The 18,357-nt window shown below is 38.2% G+C and overlaps 2 protein-coding genes across 2 annotated transcripts; one reads left to right on the top strand and one right to left on the bottom strand.

Annotated features, from left to right (window-relative positions):
- Positions 1-213: 213 nt before the first annotated feature.
- On the bottom strand, positions 214-6,246 carry LOC103842451. Its single transcript, XM_009119075.3, has 9 exons — positions 3,017-6,246; positions 2,013-2,286; positions 1,799-1,913; positions 1,595-1,719; positions 1,428-1,509; positions 1,187-1,298; positions 954-1,111; positions 770-890; positions 214-692 (listed from the first exon to the last, which is right to left on the bottom strand). The coding sequence occupies exons 1-9, from the start codon at positions 3,200-3,202 to the stop codon at positions 396-398; spliced, it is 1,470 nt and encodes a 489-aa protein (XP_009117323.1). The 5' UTR covers positions 3,203-6,246; the 3' UTR covers positions 214-395.
- A 750-nt stretch (positions 6,247-6,996) lies between these two features.
- On the top strand, positions 6,997-7,883 carry LOC103842440 (B3 domain-containing protein REM9-like). Its single transcript, XM_033276475.1, has 3 exons — positions 6,997-7,395; positions 7,469-7,763; positions 7,855-7,883. Exons 1-3 carry the CDS (start codon positions 6,997-6,999, stop codon positions 7,881-7,883), a joined length of 723 nt encoding a protein of 240 aa, XP_033132366.1.
- Positions 7,884-18,357: the final 10,474 nt, after the last annotated feature.

Below are 18,357 nucleotides of genomic sequence, written 5' to 3'. Positions count from 1 at the left end.
TTATTGTGTCGTCATTTATGGTTGCAAATATGTGAGAATCTTAACTGATCTTCTCGCTAGACGTAAATATTCGATGCATGCAATGTTTTAATATAATGTCATTTATAAAGTACGTAGCCCTATTTGACAGCATGTTTTTTTGTTTTTTTGAACTGTTTTAGTCTAATAATGAACATGTAGACATTAAAAACTACAGTTGCATAACCAAGATAATAATGAAAACCAAACAACTTTAATAAGAAAACCAAACCATATGGTTTTTCCAATAACAAACTGTCTTAGCGAGAAGAAAATTCAAAACTGAGAAAAGAGAAATAAAAAGACTGTTATTAGAGTAGCATGATGACTGGGCAGTCTGTACCAGCCATTCATGGAGTGACTTTACTTCATCCGATCTAGCCACTACGCTTGGTACGCTTTGCATTCTTCTCATCGTCAATGGCTGAAGTACCACCACCACTGCTTGTAGCTACATCTGAGATTTCCACTTCAGTTCCTGCTGCTGTGTTGAGTGGAGGGTTCTTTGGGGGCAAAACTGCTGGTGAGACAATTTTGGTTGCAGTCAAGGATAGGCGTGTGGATGTGAAATTGTAGGGCGACACCTTGATCCTGAATTTCTTAGTCTGTCCTATTGCATCGATAAAACACTGTGGCAGTGGAACCTCAAGCTCAGCCCCATCTCCCCCATTTTCCTATTATAACAGAATCATTTATCAAATTGGTAGGAATTTTTTATGAAAATAAGTGTCAAGTTCATCAAAACTATTACCGCAGCATAGGTGTCGATCAGCTCTGTTGCTTTTCTGCCAGTGAGCTCTTTCCCAGCATCTCCGAGAATGATGAACGTGCACTGCTCCTCATTATCGTAGACAGACATCTCCACCCGGTAGCTGTTTCAAAGGCAAGTGATTAATACATTGTAGGATGAAACATGTTAGAATGGAGAATCTTACTTGGCTACTGCAGTTGCATTTTCATTGCCGCATTTTGGACAGAGCAGTGTCGTCGGCCCGCGGTTTAGCTTCGTCTGGCAATCTTTGCAAGCAATGTAATACCACTCAGTGCCATGCTTGACATCATCAATTGTGGCAATGCAGTCAAAGTAGGCAACCTGAAATCACATACCAAAGGTTATCAGCAACTTAATTCAGAAAATGTTTGATTTTAAGAACCAAATGGGGATTACCTTAGCAGGCTCACGCTTGATGAAGGCAGCAATCTCACTTATTGTGAGTGTTTCAGCTTTAACCACCTCAACAGGATTGACTGAAGAAGTTGCACCAGGGTTTGTGGTCAACCTTGCCAAAAAAATTAACAACAGGCGCTCATCAAGGTTCTTAAAAGTTTTTCAAATAAAATATATCTGAACAATACCCGAGTGTAACTGAGTGCGAGTGATTAGTTGTAGGGTTATGTAAAATACTAACCAGGCCAAGTATTCCTTGGTGGGGTCAACCTCTTCATCAAAAAACACTCTTGATGAAGACATTGAGCTTAGGCATAATTTCCCTGGCAATGCAGAAGCAGTTAGTGATAGAGCAGTCTAATTGAATTTGACTAATAACGAAGTCTAATATGGAGTGTGAAATGTTACCACCGAGTCTCTTCGGATTGACAGTTGTAACCAACAGAACCGTTGGAGTTTCTGCACTTGCGTCAAATTTGACGCGGAAATTCTCCGCAGCCTCGTCCCATAGGTACACGTTAATCACTGGACCACTGCAACGTAAATAAAAAAAAAAAGATGTTTCAGTAAGGATCATAAATTTTAAAAAGTGGCTGAATTATAGTAGCTTACTCTTTAAGTTGCAAATGAACCGTCACTTTCCGAGAAGCTGAGTCATCCTTGCTGCACAAAACCGGCCGCTGATGAAGAGGATGCCCATCAACCAGCTTAAGGTGGCCGACAACATCTACAACAAAGTTACACTCATTGTTACTCAGACGGTTACAAACAATCAACTGGGAATCTGTACTGGTCTAAACTTGGTAAGAAAACAACTAAATCTTACCGTGAAGATCTCCTCTGAGATCACAGTTGGCTTCAAAATCTGCAAAGGCGTGGAGTCTGAAGCGCTCTGTCAAAATGGCTTCATTGTCTTCCTCCATCTTCCTCAGCTCAGAGTTGTGTGAGATGCAAATTACCAGCCTCTGGTCAGCAACATGGTACATCACCTTGCTGTTCGATGCATAGTAGTTGGTCAGTGTGTAGATCATCCCACGCTTGAGCTCTTTCTCGTATTGGTTGCGACGGTTCAGACCGATGAACCCCTGAGCCACAGTACCCTACATAACAGAGAAACATTATTGGGTCAGCCACTGATCATTTCTTTAATTCAAAAATACGCTTAAAACCTGAACCAACCAATCTAATTTTCAATAAACAGACGCCTATATATACTTTAACATCAAACCAATCTATTAAGTTTTTATACAGTAGAATACGCCTATATCATTTCATCCCAACACCACTGATCTATTTTTTTTAAAAACGCTTAACACCAGCACCAACCAATCAAGTTTTCTATAAACAGATCTCAGGTGAATAATGAAAGAGGAAAGCCAATCAAAGATAAGCTAAATCAAGTGTTTTTCAGAGTGATATAGCAACAGTATTAAATCCCACTTATAAACTTGATACGGGAAAAAAATTCAAGTTTTTATTTGTGCAATCAAGATTTTTACTTTGCAATAAACTTGTTATTTTAATCATTCCACTTTTTATTAACCAACATACGCAAACATAAAACGAATCAATCAAGGTTTTCCCGAAAAGAGATCAAGTTTTAAATTTTATTCAATCAAGTTTCTTCCGAATCAATCCACTTTTTTAATTTAACAACCAAGTTTTTGTTTTCCCACATACGGTAACATCAAACGACTCAATAAAAAAATTCCCAGAAAATAGAGCAAGTTTTTTTTTTCCAAGCATGTGTTAAACGAATCAATCAAGTTTTTATTTTAAAAATCAATCAAACTATTTGACGCGGATCTAAATAAAAAAAAAAAAATTTACCTCCCCATCGATCATCAGCATCTCGACCCCAAGAAGGATCTCTGGTCCTCCTTTGACGTTCTTGCGAGCATTCCAGAAATGGAGAAGCCGAAACTGCAGGGTGGAATCGCTGGGTCCGGGAGAAACTTGTCGGAAGAGGAGAGGAGGGGAAGATTCGCCGGTGCGGATAGCGATCTCTTTCGACATGATTAGGGTATACAGCTTTCGATCTGAGGTAGGAGATTGTAAAGGATGAGCTGAGGTAAGAGAGATAAGGGTATAAATAGGAAGGTAGATATAAGACGGAGGGGGGATGTAGAAGGTCTGTGGGGATCTTGAATGGAGGCTTTAAGGGAGAGCATTGAAGTTCAACCCCTTTCATCGGAGGCGTTTTGCGGGGAGATTAGTGGGAGAGGAAGAGAATCGCCATGCGTGAAAGAGAAATGGGAGAGACAGCGTTTAGGGTTACGGAGTATCAGAAAGCTTAAGCCGTCGTTTTAATCAAACAGATCGAACGGGTTATGGGATGGGCTGGCATATTTTTAAATAGCTTTGGCCCAACTGCAAAGGGACGGATACATCAATTTCGTAAAATAAGCCGTTAACGGGCTGGGCTGCATTTACTTTAAGCCTTCGTTTAATAAATGGCGAGAACGGGTTATGGGATGGGCTGGGAATTTGTTTTAAAATCTGGCCCATTTGCAAAGCGACACAGACATGAGTTTCGCGGACGTAACCGGTTAAAGGGCTGGGATGAATTTTCGATTTATTGAACTGGGTTGCCTGTGTGACGTGGCAAAACGATTGGATGGGAATATTTTGCCTAGGTGGCACCCCTAATAAGCTCTAAATTTAGTTCCTATTATATAGTGGGATTGGTGTTTTTGGAAAATATTGGAACTTTTGTTAGTGACTTTTGATGTTAAAATTTAATTCATTAATTTTTCTGCCAGATTTACTTATTCCCATAAATTTTATGCGTTAGTGAGATGGACGAGTTGTTGGCTTCCTGCAAAAACACTATATCTTTGGGAGGACAATTTTATCAAGGATTTTGGTACTATCCATGTTTCATATATGCAATGGGACAACTTCCTTTATAAAACATAACGGCATTGCTTGAATTCAATGAAGGGATATCAAACATGACACAACATGGTTTTATTTACTAGAACGTTGAGTACATCTTCTAAATGGATGTCCTTATTGTCTGCAAATTTGCAATGATGGCAATGTTTCTGTTATTGTTTTGGAAAATTTGGGTTGGTGTTGTTTTATAAAATCTCTTTGAGCGTTCTAGGCAACCTTTTTAGAAAAATAATCTGATAAAAGAGTGCAAAACAAAAAAAATTGAAAGCCTACAAGTATACGTTTACGTTTGAAGGAGAACATAAGGTGCACCCAAAATTAAATAAATGTTAAAGGGCCACATAAAAACTTTAAAACCAAAAAAACATATAACAATAAAAGCATAAAAACAAATATTAAAGAAAACTACTAAACCATGTAAAGCACAGAAAGATATTCAAATTTTAGTTATCTTTTTTTCAAAAAATTCAAAATTGAAAATCAATAGAACAAAAAAGTTTATGATATTTTTGGTAAATATTATGTTAATGTCACATCAATATTTATATTAAATTTATAAAATTCAATTCAATTATATATTAGCAGTCAAATATTTAGTTATCATATAATATACCTAAATAATAATTTTTATTATATAAACCGGCGCGTAGCGCCAGAAAACCACTAGTATTATTAACGGCGGGAAGCTGATGCTTCTAATGCTTCCGTCCAGGGCTGCTACTGTGTGGACTCGTCAAATAGTAACAACAAAAAGTTGTTCTAGGCTACATGACAGGGACCGTAAGACAACGTCACACCACTTAACCTTCCCACAAATCTCTTGTATATTACGTTTTTCAAGCGCAATTTCAGCACACAATATCCTCTTCTCCTTGGTAGAACAACAAATAGAAGCACATTTTGCTCCCATAAAAGTACAATCTTTCCGCCACAATTGTCCAATCTTAGAGAACCATATTTAGGCTTTGGTAATGTAGATAATTTTTCCATAATACCCTTCAAAGATCTCCAAGATCTTCCCACATAATCGTACCATTCAATTTCTAAGCGATCCACCAATATACCAATATAATAAGTTATCTATCATGCAAGAATTATGATCACACGGCAAAAGCCTATCGAATCCTACTGCTACTAACACATCCCATTTATTTTCTTTGGGATTGTAAACCAAAACAAACGTTGCCCCTAAACAAGAGATAAAGATTCCCTTTGAAGGCACAAAATTCGTCTGTATATGTTCCGTATATCTCTGCGCTAGGGCTTGGCACATGCTCCCACATCTTGGTTTCAGGATCGAAAGATTCGAAAAAGTTTGAGAAATCGCGATATGTGCTTCTTCCTACTACGTATATTTTCCCATCACAAACACTCACAAGAGGTTTTTTCTTGGCCACCAGCATGCTTGGAGCTTCATGCGATGTGTAAACCGACAGTCCATGACAAATACCCAATCGTATCAGATCACATATTTAAATATCTATAAAAATATTTTTAGTTTCGGGTAAGTAGTAGATTTGAATCAGTTCGAATATTTAAAAATAAATCTTAGAATGGTACGACTTGTTATAAATTGTTAAGAAATTGTGCATAGAAACCACACCATCATTTCTGTTACATGTTTTCTGATAGTTAACAAACAAAAGCTTTATTTCATTCAGATATTCACATGGTGAGAGACAGAGTCTAGATGTATATATAAAACAAGATGATGACATTGACCCGTTTGAGATAGATCAATCGTTATCCTTATAAAGTAATGTCTATTAATTATGATTATAAGGATGGGTCCATAAATGGAAAGAAGACAAGGTTATGCATCATGCATGCCCACTGGAAATTAATGATTTTGAGTTAGGTTGGTTTATGACAAATCCACAGGCAATAGTAATAAGTTGAACTTCTCTATATATAGTAGTTTTCTTGGTTTACATCCATGCATGTGATCCTGTTCATTATCGTTAACTCAATGCAATACGTGACTATAACAACATATTCACACATGACACAACGTCTACATAACCAAAGCAACGCCAATATATAGCTCATTTGGTTAATAATTTTTTTTCTGAAAAAAGTTAAATCAGTGTTCCATAATTTGAGTTCTCGATAAAAAATGATAGATGATCCACAGATAACGAGTATATTTAAATAGGGCGAAGAAAGAGATACTTTTTTTTTATCAAAAAAGAGTTATACTTAGACCATGCGCATTGAGGTATCATGCGGGGTTCACGGGCTCGAGTTCATAGGCCCAATTGATTAAAAACACATAAAAAAAGGGTTTGTTTCGCCGAACCGGGCCTTACGGTTGAACTCGTAAGGGGCGGGTTCACGCCACGTGTCCTCCTCTCAGTGGCTTCTCCTTTCCGCGTTGGCGAGAGAGAAAGAAGGGTCTCGGCGTCTTGATTCATTTCTCTCATCTCCGTAAAAGCTAGGGTTTTTTTCTCTCTGAGGCGATTCTCTGTGCGACCTCCATCTCCGGCGGTATTCTCCAGCAAATCCACTCTGGTTTCTCTTCTCCACCTCTTAGGTGAGTATTGAGTTGAACGGTAGAATTCTCCACCTCCTCTCCATCTTTTTGTGTTTCGTTTTTAAATCGATTTGGGGATTTTTTGTTTGAGGGTTTCAAAATCGATAGAGGGTTTTCGATTAATTGATGTAAATCGGCATGCTCGTTTCATTAGGGTTAGTTTCTGTGAAATTTCAAATCGATAGAGGGGTTTAGAGGTTATATTCACTTCAGTTAGTAACTAAGTAGTGGCTCGTAGTAATGACCAAAGCGTAAACTCGTTGGTTCTTGGTTAGATTTCTAGTCGGAATAGAGTCGTTGTTACCTTGGCCATACGATTGGAACATGTCTTTCTCATCTTCTTTGTTTCTTACATGTAATTGGAACTCGATTGTTGCAGATGGAAACTCCCCGAGAACCTCATTTCTTCAAGCCTCTTCTTCCTGGTTTTCACAGTGGCGTGGCAATACCACTTGACTTCTACTCAAAACACATACAAGGGGCTGAGATCAATAAACCATGGAAGCTAAGATCGGACGCTTCGGATCAAATTTGGGAGGTGATCCGAGAAGGCAGGACACTCACCAAAGGTTGGAAAGAGTTCACCGAAGCACATGATCTTCGAATCGGTGACATTGTCATCTTCAAACACGAAGGAGACATGGTCTTTCATGTGACTCCTTTTGGTCCTAGCTGTTGTGAGATTCTGTGGTCCGACGCGGATGATGCTCCTACTTTCTCATACGACTACTGCTTCTTGGCTGAGGTTACTCCTACAAATCAAAAGGACGACAAAATGGTGAGTAAAATTTAGTTATTTATTGTGTGATTCTAGTACTGCTTCTTGGCTGATGTTATGTATGTGTTTGTAGTTTCTTCCTGTGGAAGCTATGAGGTGTGGTGCTTTGAACCAACAATGCAAAGAGGTCAAACTTGTCAACAAGGAGGGAAAGTCATGGACTGCGCGCTTCGGATTTAGCGAATCAGACGGCGCATATTACATCAGCAGAGGGTGGAGAAAGTTCTGTCGTGATAACAGATGCACCAACGGAGATTTGTTTGTGTTCAACGTGGTTGGAGACGGGACGACAACTCCATTACTGTGTGTATGTCCGGAAAGAAAGGAGTGTACTGAACTACTGATCAAGCACTTCAGCAGAATCGATGGTAAGTCTTCTCATTTGACTTGTTTTTGTTGTCTATATCTTCAATGTTACTACTTTGCTTCTGTTTTAACTTGTGTTCTCTTCTTCTACAGGTAGCATTGCTTCTACCTCACGAAATTAGATGGCTCTTTTGCGGTCTTTCCTCTCTATCATCTTAACTTGTTTCCTTTTGTTTCATTAGCAACTTATCAACTTATGTATTTCGGTTTGTAAAACTTGAATGGTTTTTCTATGTGAACTTTTATCCTAAGTTAAACATTCTCGAACTTAATTCCTTTGTTGAATGCGTAGACTGATCATCGAACAAAATGTTTCTATGAATTGAATTTAAGTTAAGAAACAACATAAACTCCAAAACTCTAACATAGCTTTTCTTTATCTGAAAACACAAACCAAAATATTAAAACATATCTCAAAACCAAAACTTAAACTCCAAAACTAAAACATAGGTTGAATAAAGTGTTTTCATAAATTTTATAATATATTTTAATATTTTATTCATGTATTCTGAATAATTTTAAATTTAAAAAAAAATAAAAAATATTATTATTTTATTCCTATGAACTCTTTTTCGGATTCACTAAGGCAGAAAACAACAAATTCGGGTTCATAACTGTTTATGGGCCCACAAAAAAATATTAAAAAAATTTGGTGAACCCCAAAGTGGGGTTCACCAATGCTCATGCTCTTATACGTTCCCATTTCAGCGATGTTCAGACAAAAAGTTGCAAGCACGACAATTATCTTCTTGGAATCAAACAAAACATTCTTCTTCTTCTTTTGGGAGGGTCTAGCTTTCAACTTTCTCTTCTTATGCATTCCTTCTATTGTTTAATTCGACCAATAAATACAACTCCTTCAAATATAAAGCTAGCTGAAAAAACAAAATGAAACGAAAATGTGTTTAAATTGATACAAGAAAACAATTTCAATTTACTTTAAAAAAAATACAGTTTCAATTTAATTCTTTTTAAATACAATTTCAAATTACTTCTACCAATTTCAATTTACTTTCACCAATTTCAAAAATATATCCATCACTTTAAAAATCTATCTATATATTTTTTTCAGAAACGTAATAGTCTGAAAACATATTTCATTTTGGACATAATGTTTAGAGCTTCGTTAAATAAAAGACAAACTCTAATTATTAAACGTCACATTTTTACAAGACAACACTGTATTATCATTTATTTGTTGGCATCGTATATTTTAGTAAAACAAAATAATAAAAAAAGAGCACAGTGTTTGCCAACCTTTTGCTATTTCCAGTCTTGTCCACATCTGGTGTCGAGGGGAATATCGTTTTTTTTGTCACAGTGATCAGGAAAAACTAAGGGTTAACACGTTTGCACAAATGACTTGAAGCCCCACCCGTCACGCGCGGGCTAGATTTATATCCACTCGTTTCCGATCCATACCTATATTTCTGCGTTTTCTGCCACCCTATTCATTGGTCCATCGCTCTAATTTCCCTCCTCCAATATCACAGAATTTTATATCACAAGAAAATAATTTCCCTCCTCCAAACACTTTTTGTATATTTACCCATTTGTTTTAACTAACATTTCCCTTCTACAGTATAATTTTTATTATATTAAGGGTGTTATTTATGATCGTCTTTTCTGAAATTTAGATTTATAATTTCAAACTAAATATATTTGACAAATATATGATATATATATATATGTTACTAGGGGTTGGTCCACTTTTTTTAGTTAAATTTGTTGTTAAGAATTTTTTTTTTAATTTGAAGAGCTTGGTTTTATTTTATTTTTTGGTAAAAGAGCTTGGTTTTATTTTATGTTGAAATAAGCTTGAAGGATAAGAAAGCTTGAGAAGGAAGTCTGAGACCTAATCCTACCGAGATATGGAAAATAGGAAACATAAAGTGTTTAGGAGTTATCTAATTATGTTACCTAATAGGATTAGGATATTATAAGTCCTATATAAGAAGATGTCAAGTTGTGACATAGCTTGTGAGGATTTAGAGTTTGAGGACTTGAGTTTTGAGTGATTTTCTCAGGTTAATAATAAGCGAGTTATACTTATTCAATCTCTAGATTCTATATTTGGTATCAGAGCCTTACGAAATCAACATCTGTTTGATCGACATAAGGAAAGCTGAGAATGGGAGATCTTACAATCATAACGTCAGCAAAACCGAAGGAGGGAGAGCAATCCTCAATCAAGTGTCCAATGCTGACCTCGACGAACTATACCGTCTGGGCTATTCGAATGAAAAACATCCTGCGAGTTCATAAGGTATGGAGCATTGTTGAGACAGCAACAGAGGACGACGACAAAAACGATGATAAAAACGACATGGCAACTGCTCTGTTGTTTCAGGCGATACCCGAGGCCTTAGTACTACAGGTTGGGGAGTTAGACACGGCGAAAAAGGTTTGGGATGCTATCAAAGCTCGATACGTTGGTGCCGAAAGAGTGAGAGAAGCCAGACTACAAACCCTAATGACAGAATTTGATAAATTAAAGATGAAGGAGACAGAGAAGATAGATGACTTTGCCGACAAGCTTTCTGAAATTTCTTCAAAATCCTCTGCCCTAGGAGAAGAGATTGAAGAATCTAAACTTGTCAAGAAATTTCTGAAAAGTCTTCCTCGCAAAAAGTATATTCACATAGTGGCATCTCTCGAACAAGTCTTGGACCTCAAGAACACGGCTTTTGAAGATATTGTGGGTCGACTTAAAGCTTACGAAGAACGTGTCCAAGATGAAGATGATAATCAAGAAGAACAGAGCAAGTTAATGTATTCCAATACAGAGCAACAGTCAAACCGTGACTATCAAGATGATTACAGAGGGTATCGAGGAAGGGGACGTTCCTACAGGGGAAGAGGCCGAGGTGGTCGCAATAACGGAGGTAGAGACACGTCGAGAATAACGTGTTTCAGATGCGACAAGATGGGACACTATGCCTCTACATGTCCGGATCGTCTTCTCAAGCTTCAGGAGGCGCAAGAGCATGATAAAGACTCTACACAAGATGCAGATGAACTCATGTTAAACGAAGTCGTTTACCTAAACGAAGAAAAGGTAATGCTAAACAAATACGAGCTCAATACAGGAGAGGATGACATGTGGTACTTAGACAATGGAGCCAGTAACCACATGACTGGTGACAGGAGATATTTTAAAAGGATCAATGAGTCTATAACAGGAAAAGTTAAGTTTGGAGATGACTCTAGGATTGATATCAGAGGAAAAGGTTCGATTGAGTTCATTGATCGCAACGGAGAGACGAGGGTAATGTGTGACGTATACTATATCCCTGAGCTTAGAAGTAATATTATTAGCCTTGGACAGGCTACTGAAGCTGGGTGCGATATAAGATTAAGAGGGGAAACCTTGACAATGCACGATCAGGACGGTAAACTACTTGTCTCTGCAACAAGACAGAGGAATCGTTTGTACAAGGTTCGAATGGGAGTAAAAGACAACATATGCTTACTATCTACAACAACCAGCGAATCAAGCAGATGGCACGCCAGATTAGGACACATAAACATGGATACAATCAAATCCATGGTGCAGAAGGAACTTGTAGTCGGATTACCTCATCTCAGTTTCGATAAAGGGATATGCGGTTCTTGCTTGCTTGGCAAACAAACAAGGAATACCTTCCCTCAAGCGACTTCTTATAGGGCAGAGAAGGTTCTTGAACTTATCCATGGTGATCTATGTGGACCAATATCACCAACTACACGTCCTGGAAACAAGTATGTTTTTGTGCTCATCGATGATCATTCTCGTTATATGTGGACGATATTGTTGAAAGAGAAAAGCGAAGCTTTTGAGAAATTCAAGAAGTTTCGAGCACTGGTAGAGCAAGACTCGGGACAGAAGATACAAACATTCAGAAGTGATAGAGGAGGAGAATTTGTTTCCCACGAGTTCAATACATACTGCGAGGATGCTGGAATCAAACGACACCTTACAGCGCCATACACGCCACAACAAAACGGCGTGGTCGAAAGACGCAACAGGACTATGATGGAGATGACGAGGAGCATGCTCAAACACATGAAGGTTCCAAACTATCTGTGGGGAGAGGCAATTAGGCACACGACATATTTGCTTAATCGAGTCGCGACAAGGGTGCTTAAGGAGAAGACACCGTACGAGATGTTTCGAGGGTCCAAGCCTAATATCTCTCACATACGAATCTTTGGATGCATAGGTTATGCCAGAACGGTGAAACCACACCTAAGGAAACTCGATGATCGATCGCAGATGCTTGTTCACTTAGGGACAGAACCAGGATCAAAAGCTTATCGAATGTTCGATCCACAAGCTCAGAAGATAGTAGTGAGCAGGGACGTAGTCTTTGATGAAACAAAAGGGTGGAACTGGAGCCAAGAGCAAATGTCACAAGATGATACTGGAGCTCTAAGAATCTCTCTTGGAACCTACGGCAACCATGGGATACATGGAGATGTTATGGAAGCTACAAACGTGGAGGATGAAGATATTAATGTCGTCGAACCTACTGATCATGTCACAGACACACCACAAGATGCGACTGAAAGCCAAGAAGTTGAAGAAGGAGCAGAAATTATGCTAAGGAGATCGGAGAGGCAAAGCAACAAACCAAAATATCTTGATGATTACATGTTGTTTCTTGCAGAAGAGGAAGGAGATACTCTACTCATGGTCCTAAACAATGAACCAAGTAGTTTCAGGGAAGCAAAGGGTTCGAGGGAATGGACTCTTGCGTGCGAGGACGAGATATGTTCGATCGTTGAGAACGAAACCTGGACATTAGTGGAGCTTCCTCAAGGGGCAAAAGCAATTGGCTTGAAGTGGGTATTTAAGTTGAAACGAAATTCAGATGGAAGCATTAAGAAGCACAAAGCAAGACTGGTAGCGAAGGGTTATGTTCAGCAACATGGAGTAGACTTCGATGAAGTCTTTGCACCGGTGGCAAGGATTGAGACAATCCGACTTCTCATCAACTTAGCAGCATTGAATCGATGGATTATACACCATCTTGATGTAAAAACGGCCTTCTTGCACGGGGAGTTAAAGGAAACCGTCTACGTATCTCAACCAGAAGGGTTCGAAGTTAAGGGATCCGAGAACAAGGTTTACAAGTTACACAAGGCACTTTATGGCTTGAGACAGGCACCGCGTGCATGGAACAACAAACTCAACGCAATACTCATCGAGCTCAAGTTCCGAAAATGCACAAAAGAACCTTCAGTATACCGCAAGAGAGTTTGTGGTAAGCTTCTCATTGTCGCTGTTTATGTCGACGACCTGTTTGTGACAGGATCAGACGTTGAGCTCATCTACGAGTTCAAAAAAGAGATGGCCGAGAAATTTGATATGAGCGACCTTGGTGAGTTAACATACTACCTTGGGATAGAAGTAACTCAACACCAAGAAGGAGTCGCATTGAGCCAAAGGAGATACGCGATGAAGATTCTCGAGGATGCAGGTATGAAAGCTTGTAACCCGGTTCAAACACCTATGGAATCTGGCTCTAAGCTTTCAAAGTCAGAGGAAGAAAGGTCAATCGATGCAACGGACTATAGAAAGAAGATCGGCTGTCTGCGCTATCTTCTTCACACCCGTCCCGACCTTTCTTACGCTGTTGGTGTGTTAAGTAGATTCATGCAGGATCCTAAGGAATCGCACGGAGTGGCAATGAAGCAGTGTCTAAGATACTTGAAAGGCACCACAGAGTATGGACTGAACTTCAAAAACACGCACACAGAGAAACCAACAAGACTCGTTGGCTACAGTGACAGTAGCCACAACGTGGATCCAGACGACGGCAAAAGCACCACGGGTCATGTTTTCTACTTGGGAGAATGTCCGATCACTTGGGCATCAACAAAACAGGAAACTGTGGCTCTATCGTCTTGTGAGGCAGAATTTATGGCAGGAACGGAGGCTGCACGGCAGGCAATATGGCTCCACGACCTGCTAGAGGAGATAAACGAAGAAGCCTGTGAAAAGGTGCTCATTCGAATTGATAATCAATCAGCCATCGCTCTTACGAAGAACCCCGTCTTTCACGGTCGCAGTAAGCATATTCACACTAGATTTCATTTCATACGTGAGTGTGTTGAGAAAGGAATGATAGAAGTGGAGCACGTGCCTGGAACCGAGCAGAGAGCGGATATCCTGACCAAACCACTGGGGCGAGTCAAATTCTTAGAGATGAGAGATCTCATTGGAGTGCAAGATCTTTCGAAGATGAAGTTCAAGCTTAAGGGGGAGAATGTTGAAATAAGCTTGAAGGATAAGAAAGCTTGAGAAGGAAGTCTGAGACCTAATCCTACCGAGATATGGAAAATAGGAAACATAAAGTGTTTAGGAGTTATCTAATTATGTTACCTAATAGGATTAGGATATTATAAGTCCTATATAAGAAGATGTCAAGTTGTGACATAGCTTGTGAGGATTTAGAGTTTGAGGACTTGAGTTTTGAGTGATTTTCTCAGGTTAATAATAAGCGAGTTATACTTATTCAATCTCTAGATTCTATATTTTATGTATAAAATCGTCATTTTGTGGCTGATCTTTAGTTTTTATCATCGTTAGACTTATTTATTGTAAAGAGATTCAACTTTACTGACTAAATTTTATAAAACCATTGTTTAGATCGTTTGAAGAAGTATTTCGTTTTATTTTGATACAACATAGATCTTTTGATATATTGGTTTATTTTAAATTATCTAATTTCACTTAAACTTTTGTATGTTCGGCGTCTAGTTTTTTATATTGTATCTTTCATATTGTAGATCCATATTGTATGTAATTTAATTAAGTTTCTCTTTGTTTCCTAAAAAATAGATTTCTCGGAGGAAAACACATATATTAATTGCTTTAAATATATTTCATCTATATCTTTTGAGTGATATTTAGGCTGTATATAACTTGATTGTCAATTTAACGCGAAATTTATTATAACTATAGTACGTACTACGTAGACACATACACAGTTACAGATAGGGGTGGGCGTTCGGATACCCGTTCGGGTTCGGATCGGGTATTTCGGATTTTCGGGTATTTCGTTATAGAGGTGTAGAACCCGTTCGGGTATTTCTGTACTTCGGGTCGGGTTCGGGTATTTTAAGTTCGGTTTCGGTTATTTCGGATCGGGTTCGGATATTTAGATTTTGAAGAAAAAAAAATGAAAATTTTCATTTCTCAAATTTCTTGTATTTAAATATATAACTTTTCACTTAACTTTTTTTTTTATTTTTAATAGATTGCATGGTTAATAGATTTGGACATAATATTTTCAAACTAAAAAGACATTAATTTGGTTATTGTTTTTAAATTTTGGATGTAACTTTTTGTTAATTGCTGAAATAAAAAGTTTGACATGCATTTTAAGCGAATAACAAATCATCTTCTACGTAATTGTATGTATATCATATGAATTTAAAGTATGTGTAGTATCAATATAAATATTTTATATAAAATGAAAGATGTAAACTATAAATATAAGGTTAATTATCATATGTTCGGTTATTTTCGGATATCCATTCGGGTTCGGATATTACCCGTTCGGGTTCGGATATCCAATCTCTCCTAATTCAATACCCGTTCGGATATTTTGCTACTTCGGTTCGGATTTCGGTTCGGGTTTTTCGGATCGGGTTCGGGTGCTACTTCGGATTTCGGGTAAAATGCCCACCCCTAGTTACAGACATGAGATAGTTAATACTTAATAGTATTGTTGAGAGTGTCCCACCACCATTGCCTCTATGTACCGTTTTACGACGACATGTTCACGTACGTGCACACTCCAGAAAAATAGAGAGTGAGTACTGAGTACTATCGAATTTAATATACGTATAGTGGATCGAGTGTGTGTCTTAGCTTCTGTTATTTGAAATGTAGTAAGCCCTAGCTAGTTATTAATATATATATAGAAATAGCTGGTAGTGCATGCGAATGACGAGTTGTGCGTGGTTGATATGGGACATTGTATGCCCCTTAATTATTCTTTTATCTTTATAACAATACATACCAATTTATGGTATGATATAGCTGTCCAAATGCTGTTATTAATTGTATGATCACGACGAAACTTCTTCGTTCACTACGTGCATTCTGTATATTGGTACTCTATTATTAATTTTAAGTGAACTATTAATGATTTTAAATATCACCGCTTAGCTAACTAGTGTTTTGTCTCCTACAATAAACCTTTGTAATTCTTTAAAGACTGTCAATTTCCTCTTTACCGCCATATTTGGTTTACATAGAAAGGTAATTAAATATTTAATTGACTAGATTTGATAGTTGGAGTCATACTTTATTAATTAATTGGCTAAATCAGCACGTTACTCTCATGATTATATTTTCACTTTTCACAACTCCCTCCCCACTTCACCCACCACGCACGAATAGAAACAAATTAATGTGTATGTATTGTACTTACCGACGTAAGTATCCGTTTTATCCACTGACTCATTAACATTTTGACTAAAATAAGAGAATGATCAACTCAATGTCAATTAATGTATTTGATTCTCTATAATGCGACTGAAAAAAACTTTCCTACACGTAGGTATATTTGTTAAGTGATCTCGTATAAATCAAAACAAATCTCAATTTTCGTGTCCTGTAATATTTGTTTTTGAAACTCTTTTTTCTTGTTGAAGCTATTGAAGGATTGATTCTCGATCATGCGGGATTTGCAAGCTATTAATAATAAACACAACCGTTTTATTAAAGTTACTAAACAAACGAAAAGAAAATGAAAGTGGGAAAATGGGTCCGTACTAATGTATGTGATCTTGCCTTTGTATCTGATTTTTTTTCCTTGGCTACGCCACTTTTGACTACATAGCCACTATAGCCTTCTTTTGAGTTTTGTCTAGGCAATAATCTAATTGTTTTTATGCTTAACTAATTACAAAATATAAGCTAAATAGCATGTTTGTGTTAGCTTTAATAGCTTATCATAATGATATGATTCGCTGGTCCAATCTTGTTAGTTGTTATTTTGTACTAAATTTAAATTTTTGTCATGCTTTGCTTTGTTTGTGGACTCTAGTCATTTCTTCATGTAATGCAAATAAATTTCCGAAATGTGAATATATTAATATGACCTATAACGTTAGATGTGTAGATTCTTTCTCGTTCTATCAACGCAATCAAATCGAAAGTTGTCAATCTGACACACGTATGTACAATTATTAATAATACATGATTTCATTATTTTACAATAGTACATAGTGTTTTGAACTGGAACTTTTACTATTCGAGAATATATATTTGCACGTAGGTTATTCAACTACGTTCTGACCATTCATTTTCCATCGATAAACAGTAACGTGTATGATCGATATATGAAAGAGAATATATACCACGTACCCGCCGATAAATCATCTCCTCTTCGCCGACGATACCATGTTCTTTGGAAAAGCAAATGCAGCAAGCTGTGCGACTTTGCTCACCATCTTGGACAGGTATGAAAAGGCATCGGGGCAGTGTATCAACAGAGCAAAATCGGCTATAACATTCTCATCCAAAACAAGCCAGGAATGCAGAATCCGGGTAAAGAGAGAGCTGAACATAAGCAATGAAGGGGGTATAGGAAAATACCTCGGCCTCCCGGAGTATTTTGGTAGAAAGAAGAGGGATATCTTTGCCTCTATAGTGGACCGGATTAGACAAAGAGCTCAGAGCTGGACGAGTAGGTTTCTATCTGGCGCAGGAAAGATGGTCCTACTGAAAGCAGTCCTTGCCGCTATGCCGACATATGCCATGTCTTGTTTCAAACTACCGGTCTCGCTCTGCAAACAGATACAATCGGTTCTTACTCGTTTCTGGTGGGACGTTAAACCAGAGCTCAGGAAAATGAGTTGGATATCATGGGACAGACTCACCCTTCCAAAAAGCGCAGGAGGGTTGGGGTTCAGAGAAATCGAGGTGTTCAATGATGCTTTACTAGCAAAACATACTTGGAGATTACTCAAAAACCCGAACTCCCTGCTTGGCCAGATTTTACTCAACAAATACTGTAGGGATTCTGATCTCCTCTCCTGCTCGGCCCCAAACTCAGCATCTCATGGATGGAGGGGTATTTTGGCGGGACGGGAAGTTATCAGGAAAGGAGTGGGGTGGTCGTTGGGAAATGGAGCAACCATAAGGGTCTGGAGTGACAAGTGGCTGTCTCCTGAAGCCCAAATCTCACCCATGGGACCTCCTACTGAACAAAACCAGAACCTACGAGTTAGGGACTTGATGCTTCCCAACTCAGCTGACTGGAATGTGGAATTGATAAAACGCCATCTACCGCAATATCAGGCGCAAATCATGAAGCTATCGGCGTGTGCAGCACAAGAAGATGAGCTGGTCTGGCTACCGGAGAAATCAGGGAGCTACTCAACCAAAACAGGGTACGCACTGACCAAAATTCACAATGGTGACCCGGTACAAACATTCAACTGGAAACGCTATGTATGGAGTGTCGAATGCTCGCCAAAAATCAGACAGTTCTTATGGAAGCTGAAGAATAATGCTCTAGCAGTAGGGGAAGCTCTGGTTAGGCGTGGAATGCAAGTTGAAGGAAACTGTAAGAGATGTGGAGCTAGTGAATCTGT

Source organism: Brassica rapa, chromosome A01 (assembly GCF_000309985.2).
Source record: "Brassica rapa cultivar Chiifu-401-42 chromosome A01, CAAS_Brap_v3.01, whole genome shotgun sequence".
Lineage (NCBI taxonomy): Eukaryota > Viridiplantae > Streptophyta > Magnoliopsida > Brassicales > Brassicaceae > Brassica > Brassica rapa.
This window is presented reverse-complemented; position numbering and strand designations above follow the sequence as displayed.